Source organism: Micromys minutus (assembly GCF_963924665.1).
Source record: "Micromys minutus genome assembly, chromosome: 21".
NCBI lineage: Eukaryota > Metazoa > Chordata > Mammalia > Rodentia > Muridae > Micromys > Micromys minutus.
Genome location: NC_137956.1, coordinates 34,229,752 through 34,243,721, shown reverse-complemented (window position 1 = coordinate 34,243,721; position 13,970 = coordinate 34,229,752). Strand labels below are relative to the sequence as shown.

General features: G+C 52.3%; 1 protein-coding gene across 2 annotated transcripts in view; it reads right to left on the bottom strand.

Annotated features, from left to right (window-relative positions):
- RAB6B (RAB6B, member RAS oncogene family) overlaps positions 1–13,275 on the bottom strand; it is a 60,499-nt gene extending 47,224 nt beyond the window's left edge. For both annotated transcript variants that reach the window (XM_080933981.1, XM_080933982.1), the window contains exon 1: positions 13,035–13,275. In XM_080933981.1, coding sequence (XP_080790107.1) covers positions 13,035–13,104 — 70 coding nt within the window. In that variant the 5' untranslated portion in view covers positions 13,105–13,275. The remainder of the gene's footprint in view (positions 1–13,034) is intronic.
- Positions 13,276–13,970: the final 695 nt, after the last annotated feature.

The window sequence follows — 13,970 nt, the reverse complement described above, 5'->3', positions numbered from 1 at the left end:
ACAGGGATGTTCTTAAGTCTCCAAACGGGGCTGCTTCTGATGCTGCCTCTGTGGGCCCTCGCTTCTTCTCCTGTCCTCCTTCAGACCCTCACACAGCTGCTCAACATTCTGCTGGCCCAGGAGATGGATAGAGGTTCAGCCCTGCTCCGCTCAAGCCAGCTATGAAGGGGAATGCAAGAGTAAGAGAGAAACTTCTAGACCTCCCATTCAGCCAAAATTGAATATCCACCCTTTTGCTCCTTAGACAGCTGCATAGGGGCAGGTCTCCTGCTGAAGTACAATGAGGAAGGAAAGCTCACTGTAGACCTCAGGACCCTGGGCCTGTGAGTGAATAAAGGCCATCTGGGACGCAGGAAGGACCGCTATGTCTCCAGCTTTTGTGAAACTCAGATGGTGCTGGTTAGGCACCAGACTGGATGGGGAACCAGGGACCCAGGGCAATGTTCAGAGTCTCCTCCTAACTCTGTAGGCTCTAGGTCTCTAAGGACCCATTCCTAAAAGCAGTCCCATAATGTTCAAAACCACAGAAGACTCTGGAGCAGATCTTATCAGAGAGATGTGAAACCAGGAGGAGGGCGCTCCTGTCTAGCAGGTTACAGAACTAAAGCCACATGCAGGCACTCTCTTCCAGTGCACAACTGAGACCCACCCTCTGAAGCTCTTCTTTTTACTCTTGTCCTTGCTGCTGATATAAAACCACAAGGTCACCAAGGTGTCACCAGACTTGGAAGACTTCACCTGCTAAGGCCCCATTGTAAACATGTAATGGGATCTGTCAAAGGTCAGTAGAGAGGTTAAGGGACACTAAAGCTTGGTTCTTGGAGGGCCATCAATCAAAGTGGTCCCAGCACACAAGGACATGGCAGAAGGCCCTACAGAATCCTCTAGCTTGGCATCCGAAGGGGACAACTCCAGGAATCAGTTTGGGAACACATGAAGAATACAAGCAGATCAGGGGTTCCCAGGTCAAGCCTAGGTAGCTGCTTGACTCAGAGCCAGTCATGGGTCGCTCTGAAGAATAAAGGCATCTCCCCACCCTAGAATCTTCCCTCTCTATAAGCCATTCATTGTATGTACCAACTACCATCGCTGATTGTCACAGTGGCTCAAAACAGTGAACTTTTACAATCTCTCAGTCCCTGTGGGCTAGGAGTCCAGGCATGGGTTGAAGGGACCTCTCAGCTTGGGGTCTTGTTAGAAACAAAGCCAGGCTTGTTTGGAGTAGAACAAACTCAAGAAGGGCTGCAAAGATGGCTCACTCCTGAGTTAAGAGCAAGTACTGCTCGAGTGGACCAGAATTCAGTTCCCAGCACCCACTTTGGGCAGCTCATAGTTGCTTATAACTCCAGCTCCAGAAGATCTAATGCCTCTCTGGACACCATAGGCACCCAGACATGTGACACATATACAGACACGCATAAACCTACACATGAATAGAAAAATCTTAAAGCATAAAATAACAGATCAAAAGGCATGAGAAGGGTGGGTCCTAGTTTCTGAGACAGCTAGCTTCAGGCAGCAATTTTACTTTAGAATCTCTGTGAGCACCATGTGAAGTTATGAGGGCTCAGGTTTAAATGGCACTACAGTGTCTGTGTGCTTTTGTTTATGGCTCAAATCACTGAGTGGGTAGAATACCCCACAGATGTCTCTATAGGGAACTGGGTCCTATAGCTGGGTCCAAGATCACAAACATGGTGTCTGCTGGACTGTATTTCTCTTCTGAAGTTAGAGTCCTCCTCCAATCGTATAAAACTGGAGTCACTTCCTCCTTAGGGATCAGCCACAGTTCCCAGCCCCTCTCCACACACACTTACCCACAGTATGGCAGCTGATTTCTCGGAGGCACATAAACATGAGGATCTGAGTGTGAAAAGCCATGGGTGGCCTATAAATCTTAGCACGGGAGGCAGAGACGGAAGAATCCCCAGAGCTCACTGAACAGCTAATCTGCCAGTCGGTGAGCTCCAGGTTCACTGAGAGACCCTGTCTCAAAAAAATATGGAGAGCGGGTGAGGATGACACCTGTCATGGTCCTCTGGTGGTGGTGGCAGGGCTGGAGTGGGGAAAATGAGGGGCAGATGTGATCAAAGTACTCTGTATACACGTGTGAAGTTTTTAGAGAGTAAATTTTAATTAGTAAAGAAAAAAAAAAGAAAAAAGAAAGAGTTAAGGGTACCTTTCTCAACAACATGACTCAATTAGACCAGTGACCTCCCCTGCCACCTTTGCCATACTGTATGGATTAGCAGCAAGTCACAAGTCCCATCTGCACGCAAGGGAAGGACATCTGAAGGACATGAGAGTCATGGTGACAGGCTCCCTTCCCAAGTGGTCCCCCCTTCCCCTCCTACTGCTGTGACCTGGACTGATCCCCCGGAACAAGGTCTCCTAACTTACTTCAGACATTCTCCCAGCCTGCTGGGATGGAGGCAAAAAAGAGGGTGCTCAGTAGGGTGCACCCTTTGCCCAGACCTCCACACCATACCTGGGCTCTCCAAACAGAAGACACTAGCATCTCCTGTTCCCAGAGCTGGAGACGAGCAGAGCTTTTCTGGCTCTGCAGGTGGGGCTCTGGCATTTTCTGATGTGGGCAGGGAAGGATCAGTCTGGAGAATGGCCAGGTGCCTCGTCAGGCCTCCTGCTCCCTGTGGTCTGGGCAGTGGCCTGCAGTGCAGGCAAGGGAACCCGATGAGCCAGATTCAGAACTTACAGGCCCTAGGGCTGCACTCAGGTTGTGCTGAGAGTTTAACAATAACTTGAAAGCATCCTCTACTGTGGTCAGATAAGTGTACATCTGCAGGGTCGGAGCAGCAGCAGCAGCACAGACCCCTGGGGGAGGGAGAGATGGGGCTCAGCATCACCCCACTGCACAACGCACACAGGAAGTGCTCAGGCAGTGGGGGTGCTGGAGGTCCACCAGGGAGCACTAGGGTCTTCCTTTCTACTGCTGCCCTACTGGGCTACCGTCCTCTTCTTGCCCTTCACGGTCACAACATACTATGCCCAAGAACCAGCAACAGTTTGACAGAACCTCCAGTCTTTAACTAAACTTTGTTCAGAACCCTGGGATGGACAGCACCATCGGAACTGCCAAACATCCTGGCTCTGGGAAGCCAGCAAGCCCTTAAGGCACACCGTAGCTGCTGAGCCTAGCCAGGGCTGGAGGCAGGAAGCCTGCTCTCCCTGACTCAGCAGCACATCCTTGGTCTCTCTTCCCTCTGGCTACACCTGTGGCTCCCTCCTGGCCTGCTCACTATACTGGACAGGAGGGGGAAAGGAGAAATGTGTTCTAAATGGCTCCATTGCTCTGTCCTATGACTACTTCCTGCTCATCCCAGGGTCAAGGTGGAATGTTTCTCTTTGACTCTCAGAGTTAGTCAGAAGTTTATCTGTTATCTGCCTGTCCCTTGGGACTTGGCTTTAGTGTACAGGTCACAGTTACAGCAATCTATTCCAGAACCAGGGATGAGTCTCCAGCGCCCATCCCCACAGAGGAGGCTAGAACAGGTCTAAGTCATCCCTCTTTCTCCTCACCTACCCTGACTGCAGAAATGATAGATCTGGTGCTGCTCAAGGGGCCATGACTGTGACTCTGAGATGCTGTCAATGCAGATGAACCAATCAGGACTATATCCATGCTGCCAAAGCTATACCAGGTGGTGCTCCCTTGCATTGGAAGACAGTCAAGGCAGGAAGGGTAGAGAGCAAAGGCCATGGGTCATCTAAAAACCAGTTCCCATTAGATCCTGATAAGCTTCTCTTTTTCCATTAGAGGTGGGTTCAAGAATGGCTGTTCTCTGTCTCCACACTGGCCCCTGGCTCTCAAAAACCTTGACTTTCGGAGCAGCCAGTTTAAGACAAGGGTTCGGTCTCCAGGGCAGGAAATGGCACTTTCTCTTAATCTGTTCTGAGCAATCAAATCTAATCTTAAAAGACAGCAGCACAGAAGAAAGCAAAGGGGAGCGTGCGGCAAGGTCCCCCAAAGAGGAGGAGCAACGGGAGGCTGATCAGAGCCCAGTCACTGTGCATCTGATGCCATATCTGCCCGAGCAGCGGGCAGAGGGAAGTCTGGAGAGACTGCTACAGACCAGCACACCCCTGTCCCCAAGGTCAACTCATCCAGAGGCCCCAGGCTACCATGGAGGCAGGGTAGATAGGGGAGCTCAAAGTGGCTGGTTCTGGGACATCTGAGGACAATAAGGAGAAGACTGAGAGTCCCTCCCTTATTCATTTCATTGTCTTGAGGCTTGTTTCTGCAGACCAAACTAAGAGAATTTACCCACCCAACTGAGTAGGCCAGAGAACTAGGCAGAAGTTGGGCTGTCTGACCTAGCTCAGTCACTTAGACTGTCAAATATGCCACACTTTGCCTTTGTCTCCTAATCCATGAGCATGGGCCTCCTCCGTCCGAGCCTCCATGGGTCACCACTCTCTGTAGGAAAGGCTCAGATATCAGTGTGGGAAGACAAGGGAGACCTCTTGGCCCTGGCCCTGCCATCTTCTGTAGGCTCAACTCTTACACCGGCTACTCTCCCACACCTGCAGGCTACCAGGGTCCCAGCAGCCCTGAACCTGTTCAGTTCTCCAGGGGCTCTATGCCCTCTACAGCCTTGGCACAGTGGGGCCCTTTTGTCCCCTGCCCTGTGCCTGCAGGTGTTTTCCCATTCATCATAAAACCTATGAGAAGATCTCCAGGACTTGTTCAAAGAGACCACAGTCATAGCCTTCCTCCTATATATCATGACCCACTTACCTTAGACCACATGCTGACCTGAACAGCCCATATTCCTCATGTCATATCTCAAGCAGCTTCTGCCCCTGTGGTCTGCCCGGGGGAATAGAGTATGGATAGCCCTCAAGTGGGGAAACTGCTGTGTCAGTGATTCCTGCCTCTGACAGTGATGAGCAGGGGCAAGCTAGCACTGAGTCAGAGACCTGAGTCTTTTTCCTGCAGCGTGGTGCCTGGCTTTGGGCTCTGCTGGGTACAGAGAAACCTCCACAGAGGAGGCCCAGTCTCAGAGCCGCCAGTTTCTGCAGCTGTCAAATAGGATGTGCCACCCGGAGGCTGTGGGGTGCAGCTTACCTGCGGAAATGCTCCATGCATCTCTACTCTTTCCCAAACAGCTGCAAGGTGAGGAGGGGGAGGGGAGGCTCTCTCACGATTTTATCGACCAAGCCAGCTGGTGCCTGAGCTTTAACCGCATGAGGTGTGTTCACACGTTTGATCTTCGTGAAATTCCAGCAAGGTCACGCTAGAGGAGGGGAACAAATGTGCACCCCAAAACCACCCAGACAAGTGTGGGGGGTGAGCTGGGGCAGAAGCCCAGGACTCAGGAGGTCCGACAGAGTGAGCAGCTTTTCTGGAGCAGCTTAGGCAGGGTCACTAACAGCCACCTTGGTTCTGGCTCTCTCTCTATCCTGAGCACCAAGTGACCGAGAGCTGCCACCCTCCTTACTGCCTTTGTCTTAAGCCATCCATATGTGGAAGAAGAGCCTTCTGGTGACAGGAAGTACAGGATAGACCAAAACACCCATCAGGAGAGCCTCTCTGCAGCACCTCGAACCAGTATTGTGCTCCCCTCCTGGCTGGAGTGTCACTATAGGCCTGTTATCTTGTTTCATGCCAGCCCTGAGTTACAGAAGCAGAGCACTAGCTCCACAGGTCCAAGAAGCCACCCAGGAGCCTTGGGAACCAGAGTGGAGCTGGGGCTCATTTAACAGGTGGCAAATAACTTCTGTGTTTCTAGGACACTGCAGTCCCAGGAGCAGGACAAGGCCAAGCAGGGGTTAGTCCACAGCAGGTGGTTTGACAACCTGACACTTGGGACTGGTTTTTCCTTTGTTGGTGACCAGTGCCCAGCATCATGTCCCCAGCAGAAGTAGGCGGAAGGCTGATTCTCTATTGGTTCCCTCCAAACCATCCAAAGGAAGCAGTTCCCGGTGTGGGGAGACACAGCGCCCACCACACAGTGCACAGGACCACCAGACTCCTTTGTGGAGACCTTGCCTGCCTCCTTCCCAAAGGCCTGTTCTCCCTGGCCTGTTCTCCCTGTGCTTGGCTCGAGGAAGCTGCATGGTCAGCAGATCTGCAGAGGGATCTAGAAAGTGTTTGGCACAGGTGTCCTCTGAGTCATTTATGGCAGATCATACGATTAGAAGACCTCAGTATTATTTTTTGTAAGATTTATTCACTTATTATATATAAGTACACTATTGCTGTCTTCAGACACACCAGAAGAGGGCATCGGATCTCATTACAGATGGTTGTGAGCCACCATGTGGTTGCTGGGAATTGAACTCAGGACCTCTGGAAGAGCAGTCTGTGCTCTTAACCACTGAGCCATCTCTCCAGCCCTAGACTTCAGTATTCTTTGTGTCTGCCCTGACTTTGACAATGATGTGATCCAAATGCCTGTGTGTGTGTGTATGTGTGTGTGTGTGTGTGTGTGTGTGTAAGAAAGGCAGCAGGGGTGGGGGAGACAACCTTGGGGGTCATTCCTCATGAGCTGCCTTTATTTTTTTTCCGGGACAGGGCTGGTGAGTCACAGGGAGCCACAGGGAGCCACCTGCCTCTGCCTCCCCAGTGCTTGGTATTTAAGGCATCTGCCACCACATTCTTCTTTTTTGTGAGTTTTGGCGATCAAACTCAGCTTGCTATTTATGCTTGCAAGGCAAGTAGTCCCCTGACTCAGCTGCCTCCCAAGCTCTGGCACTCTAAATTCTAATTTGTTACATTAATGGTAGGCCGGACCAGCTCTCTACAACCTCGTGAACCGCAAAATAACTGTGTGTTTATCACAGAAGGTACAAAGTACTCCCGGAGAGGCTGGGGCATTTAGACTCGAGGTTCACAGAGGAAGGACACAGGCAACCAGCCTTACTGCGTATTTCTCAGCGACCACTTTAGAGAATCAATTCTGCCTTCAGGGCCACACCATCCCCTGTATTTTTCAGGACCCAGGCCTGTCCCTTGAGTATATCACTCCCTGGATACGGTGCTAGGCCAAGGTACGTAGCCCCAGTTACCTGGGCTCCCACTGGTCTTGTTGCCAAGAGAACAGGATAAATATGTTTTTCTTCTAAAAATAAACTACTTTATGAAAGTGATAAAAAGTACTCGTGGCAGCAACATTTTTACTCTTTAAGATGATCGTTCAAGCCAAAGTTATAGAAATAATGAGGAAAACGTGACTTTTGAAGCCCAGACATATAATATAGACCTCCTCGGGAGCCCTGAGAAGAAAGTCAACATCAGGCCCCTTCCCTGGTTCTGGAAACAAAGCGCCTGACATTCCCAGTCCCCTTGGGACTTCAAGTCCCCAGGCCCTGCCTGGAGCCCTGTTTCCCAGCAGCCTGTCTTTCTGGCTGGAACAAAAGAGCTGCCCATCTCAGGGCGTGTCTGGTCCTTCTCCCTGGCAACCTCCACCAAGAGTTCCTCCATCTTCTTTCTCTTCTGCACAGTGAGAAACAACGAAGGACCACAGACAGACAGACAGACAGACAGACAGATGCAAATGTCCAGAACAACAGTAATCCAATACTCTTTATGGATTTTGCTGTTCTACCTAACCTTTCAGCTCCCTACACAGTTCTGCCCAAATTTCTTTACATGAGACCAAGCAGCCCCGTTGGGCCAAGCAACAGTGAGAGGCACTGGGTGTGGAAGTTGGGTGGGGAGGGAGGAGTGGGGGTAACATACATGCTGCTTCTCTCAGGTCTGTCAAGGAGGGTCTGCAACGTCAGGGCAGCACAGACTGATTTTAGGGGTGCAGTATTGAAGAGGAGGACAGGAAGCTACTTTGTCCTATTTTAAAATGATTTATGAGCATTTGGGGATTACAAGTAATGACAATGATATTATGTAAACACTGGTGACAACTATGACACCTTAGTCTCTTTTCTCTCTATGATGAGTCCCCTTGCATCTATCCTTTGGCATCAACAAAGCCATTTTTTTTCTCTTATGCTGCATATAGTTAACTTTCAAGTCTCTGGTGGGGATGTGGCTTGGCCCTTATGTGGTCCTTTAAGCGGCGGGACCAGAGGATTTAGTGTTTAATCTGGCATGCATGAGGTTCTAGATCCAATCCCTGGTACTCAGGATGCGGAGAAGGAGAGCTCATGGTTATCCTCAGTGAGGCCTGTGTAAGACCCTTGTCAATCTTCTTCTCTCCTGACCTTCACCTAACCCCTCACAAAACAGTAAGACTGGAAACCTATTAAGAGGGGTTTTGATCCATTAGAGCAGGTGCTGTGAAAGGATTGTGAAGTTATCTAACTTCCTGTGGTAATATGACCTCAGAATCACTCCCCACTATGATGTCATCCGTAATGAGAGCCTCACCAGAACTGAGCTGATGCCCAGCACCCTGTCCTTGACCCTCCAGAATGTGAGCTACATAAACCTGCTTTCCTTACCAAGCTGGCTTGACTCGGGTGTTTTATTACAGCAACAGAAAATCTACTGAGAAACTTATCTTACTGTGTATGTGATTTCTACACACCTTGTTAAACAAACAAACAGATCAAGGGTTCTAGGTCTATACCCAATATCCAAGGTTCTCTCTCTTGTCCTAGAATTCAAGGGAGGGGGTCAGGGAGTGAGAAATTAGAAGGAGAGGGAAAAAACAAGATCAGCAACTGAGGCACAGAACCTCATGGTAATTGAGTCCAAGTCTCCAAGAGATCTGCTCTGGTTTGCTCTGGTGTCCTTTCCCACCTCTGGAAGTACAGACCCCCCCCCAATATTTCTTCAGAGATATAAAGGGAGTTAGGGGATCCTTTGAGAATCTCAGGAGCTTGGGCATGACCGTGGCATAATGATGCAATACTCTGGAAAACAACAACAACAACAACAAAACCCCTACAACTCCTAACAGGAACCTGGGCTGAGGACATGCCAGGTGCCAGGATGAACACTACATAAAGCTGCCTTCACTGTTAATCTGATGACAGGCCATCAGCAAGTCTCACACATCGAAGATGTCATCATTTTCAAAGCAGGATCTTCAGTGAACATGCACAGCCTACAGATGGGGGAAGCAGGGAGCAGGATATGACTAAAACACGCTCCTCTCAACATGCTTTGGTCACCCACTTAGGGTGCTTAAAACTCACCCTAAAATCCTTAGTTAACTGAGACAGAAGAAGGGGTCACGGGACTGCACACGACTAATTTTTTTTTTTTTAAATGCTCATTAAAAGAATCAAAGCTGTGTCCACTTGACAAGACTGGAAGTTGAAAGGAGGGGGAAAAAGCCCCTGGAACAAACAGTGGGCCCGATACCAAGCTAGTACAGGGCTGCCAGTGCACCGGGTGGCTGCAGGGAACAGGGCTCAGGCTGTGGACAGTTATTCCTTAACTCCTAACTGTGGAGGGCAGTCCCATGTGCCAGCAATCCCTTAGAGCATATGCTCTCAACCTGTGGTCGCGGCCCCCTTGGGATCACATACCAGTTATCCTGTGTGTCAGATGTTTACCTTATTCTTCACAACAGTAGCAAAATTATAGTTATGAAGCAATAACAAAATGCCTTCTTGGTCGGGGAGGTTCACCACGACATGAGGGTTGTAGCATTAGGAGGGTTGAAAATGGCTGCTTTAGAAGTCACTCCTGACAGGTGTGTCTTCACCTACACTTTCTGCACAGCTGGGCCACGGAGAGAGGAGAGTCTCTGAAATTTATACTTACTCCTCGTTCTCAGACCTATCGAGACGGATGGCCGACTGCCTCAGCCCGGGAAAGCAGACAGCCCTTTGTGTCTGTCCACCTTTCCTTCTTTCCCTTCCTCCTCACCACACACACACACGCACACACACACACACACACACACACACACACACACACCAGGATGTGTCTGGTGAGGTCCAGATCCCCTTGGAGGCTCGGATAACTTGGAGAAAGATGGACACTGTTCAGGTCCCTCAGACAACCTATCTTTTTCAGATGCTATGCAGTGTCCCACACCAGTCTGGTGTGCACCACCCTCTTGCGTTCCCTGCCATGGTGTTAGGGTTAATCGGGAAGACCCACACAGCTACCTGAATACCGGCATTGTCGCCTAGCCTTCCTGATGCTAGGAAACACATCACCCTAAGTCCACAACACCTGCCCAGGATCCCAACACCTGCGAAGTGGGCACTGCCAGTCAGACTACAGTCCATAGGCCTGATGACAGACACACCATTCATTATGCTGACACACTCTCCTTCCGGCTGGAGGTGTGTTCCGGAGAGTGGGCACTCAAAAAGTTTCCGGTTTGAACCAGTTCCTTGGTACCTTTGAAGCCCTCACGCCTACCTATGATTGATTCTCTGTTCCAGGATATCTTCTTCCTTATCGTGCTCCAAGCCTGGCAACCCGTCTTTGGAATCCAGCTGTCTCTGCCCACAAGCCTAGAGGGATGCTACCACAATGCCAGGAACAGAGATCAGGAGAAGGCTGTGTCCTTCCAACCTCTTTTACCTCATCACCATCAGCCGACTCCTATAAGGAAGCTTAAGCCTCAGATTTCAGTTGGCTCAAGTGCCAGGGTATGGAAGGTGAGGGGTCTCTGAGATCACATAGGAAGGGAGAGCTAGGGTAGGGTTTGGACCTGTCCTCAGGAGACTCCCTCCACAGCACAGGCTGCAGAGGATGCTGCCATGAAAAACTGAGGTAAGACGGAAGGGGCTACAGTCACGGCCCACCAGGCTCTGGGATTTATACAACCTCTGCGACTCACAGACACCAGAAGCTCTGTAAACTGGAGATAAACAACTCACTAATAACACATCGAGATGGAAGAAACTATTCAAGGGCTTTGGGCTGTCTGCTGGAAGGGACCAGAGTGGCCAGCAGATGATCTCACCAATGGATTATGTTCTAAGGGCCCATGAACCCTGCCCCTAACCAACTAGCCAAGCATTCCCACCCGGTCTCAAACAACAGTTCCTGAGCACATAGAACCTCTCAGAGAGGTTCCGAACTTGGCTTCCCGCATTGAAGGTCATCTTATTTCCCAATGACATGCTAGTTAAAAATGGTAGACGGGAAAAGGGAAGTGTGGGTCCCTGCTCCCAAAGTGTTCACAACTCACAGTGGGTCTCTGGGCCAGACCTCCCCACTCCCTGGAGCTCCATCTCCACATGAGGATGTGAGGAAAGGCTGTCTCTCTTTCTGTGACTTCAGACCTGTAGAGGTTAGCAGAGCTCTCACTGGGGGGTTTCCACCCATCAGAACAGTTTCTAAGGGAGCTCAGAGAGCTCATTCAAACTCACCACATAAACAATTCTTTATGCAACTGTGTTTAGATTTAGAATAAACAAATATTCTTTGAACCCCAGCATATCCAGGCACTTGTGGAAACAGGTATAAGGTTGCTTCCAGACACCCATTACTCAGACACAGAAACTGAGTGTCCAGGGGGCCTAAAATTAGGCAAAAGACAACACAGTTGAGACTTCCACCCCAAGGCTGCTGTGCACCTACAGGTTCCCTCCTAGGGCCGAGGTGCTCCCAAATCCTTTCCACACAGCAGGGAACGAATTTGTCCTTTCTGACACTGGGATCTACAAAGTCCAGGAAGTCAGATCCAGCAGGCTACCCAGCTGAGCTGGATATGATCTGAAATGTCCCAAACCCACCTCTCCAGGACAGGCAACCACTTCTCCCACCCTGATCCCAACCCCCCACCTCAGGTACTGAGCATCAGCAGACAGGAGGTGGCCATGTGACCTCCACAGCCCACACGCACACGTCATAGCTGCACTGTGCCTGGGCCCACCAGTTCCTCCCACAGCCTTCCTCCTCTTGGCCTCTAAACCAGCTAATAATCTTTTAATAATGGTTTACAGAGCTAGAGCTGGGGGTCCCGCCTCCTAGGGATCCCTTTCCCCTCCAGCGGAAATGCTTAGAAGCCCGGCTTGTCTCTATAACCCCTTGGGTATGAGACCACTGCACATGAACATGGCTCTCAAGGACCCACTCCTTCTACAGGTATCAGAGGGCTCGCTGCTCTTCAATCTGGGTTTCCCACCTTGGACCAACGTAGGTTTCAGCTATTGGAGATGGGAGACTCCTGGGCAGCAAAGAAACCCTTAGTCTCCCCCTCCTTGGGCTCTGGCTGGCTGCCACGGTGACCTCCCCTCCCCCAAGAAGGGCGGTGAGCTGGGAGATGGGGGTGGGAGAATCCACTGGCTTCACTGATGCTCTCTAGAGGGGGCAGGGAAGCCAGGCAGGGCGTGTCGCCTAGGCCTTTCTCTGCCCAGTGCCAAGCTCATAGATATAAGATGCTTCTGTACCATCCCCCAAGTCACCTGCTATGGGGAAAATCTTCATTCTCCGATCCACACCCCTGAGCCCCAAAGAGGCTAATGCATTAGTGAAGGACAGTGAGTCTAGAACCTTCTGCCTAGGTGGATGTAAGCAAGAGAAGCTAAGTGCCCCGTTCCCTCTACCATTTGCACCCACTCTTTTCGAAAAGGGACAGGTATCGTGTCCCCCATTTCCCAACAGCAATCTGCTCCATGGCTGGACGTGTCATTTCCCCAGGTTCCAGGCAGGGTCCGCAGAGAGTCCCTGGGACTTAACCTTGGGGAGGGGGCAACCAGCTCCCAGACCCACCTCTCCCAAGAGAGGCTCCTGTCCCTTCGTCCACACCCTCGCCGGCACCCAGACACCTGCTCAGTGCTCCGCAGCCCGTGCCGCAGTGCGAGCTAGTCAGCGAGCCCGCGAGCCCGGCGCCTAGAGCCGGCGAGCCAGCCGCCGCCCTCAGTCCTCCCGGACGCACCTGCACCGGGTACCCGTACCCAGATCCCACACTCACCCTCATCCCATGACCCTAGAGCCGCCTTCTTCCTTTACCCCCTGGTCTTACCCAGCCCGGCCCCGCCCGAGCCAGCCTCATCTCCCCATCTGCATCTCTCTCCTCTACCGGGGCGTGGAAGGGCCTTGGCGAGCAGGGGCTGGGAGGGTCCCTAGTGGGGTGGCTGAATGGGCGGCGTGGGGAAAAGACTCGGCTCCGAGACGAGAGAATAAGCCGAGTACTCACCGCTCTGCTCCCCTAGGAACACCAACTTGAATTTTCGCAGCGGGTTCCCAAAATCTCCCCCTGCGGACATGGTGCTGGCAGCTGGGGCCGGGCGAGGAGGAGGAGGAAGCGGCGAAGGAGCAGGGAGGGGAAAGGAGGAGGGCGAGGGGAGGCGGCGAGCGGTGCGGGAGCCGGAGGGGGAAGGGCTGGCTGCGCGCGCCCCTGACTCCCCAGCTGCGGCCGGGCCCCGGCCTGCGGCTGCGTGTCCGACGGCGGCGACGGAGGAGGCGGGGGTGCGCGGCGCAGCCCTGGGTGGCGCTGGCTGCACGGGCGACGGGCGCGCTATGGACGCCCGAAGCTCGGCGCGGGCGGCAAGGCACGGGCGGAGCGGGGCGCAGGGACCGAGCTGGGCGGAGGAGCGCTCTCCGAGCAGCACCACGCGCCCCCTCCCGCCCGCCTGCTCCGCCCGCGCCTGCGCTCTGCGCTCTCCCCAGCCTCTGATGTCATGCGGGGCCCGTGGGTTTGCGGGGCTTGGGGGGCGTGCGCCACCCAGCAGCCCCCCACCCCCAGCAGCCCGCCCGGGAGAGTCACCTCCCTTTGCGCCTACCAGATGTTCCCCCTTTGGAGCGGCTTGCTCTGCCAGGTTGCTTCTGTCTCCCCCATTCACCTAGTTTAAAATAAATAAATAAAGACAAGATGTGGGGTCAGGGGGACATTTGCTTCTGGTCTTTGACACCCAGATGCGGGTCCCTTCCTCTGTCTCAGACCCAGATGGTCGGACAGGGCTGGAAGGTAGGAAAGGGCCAGTGTGTGGTGTGGTGGTGAGTAGGAAGATGTGGGGATACCTAGCACAGACATGGGGTATAGGTCCTCTGTGGCCCCTGGTGGCCTCTAGCTCACCCTTCTAGCTAGGCTCAGTCAGACTCTTCATGGGGAGCGGTCTGTGGTTGTTCCCTA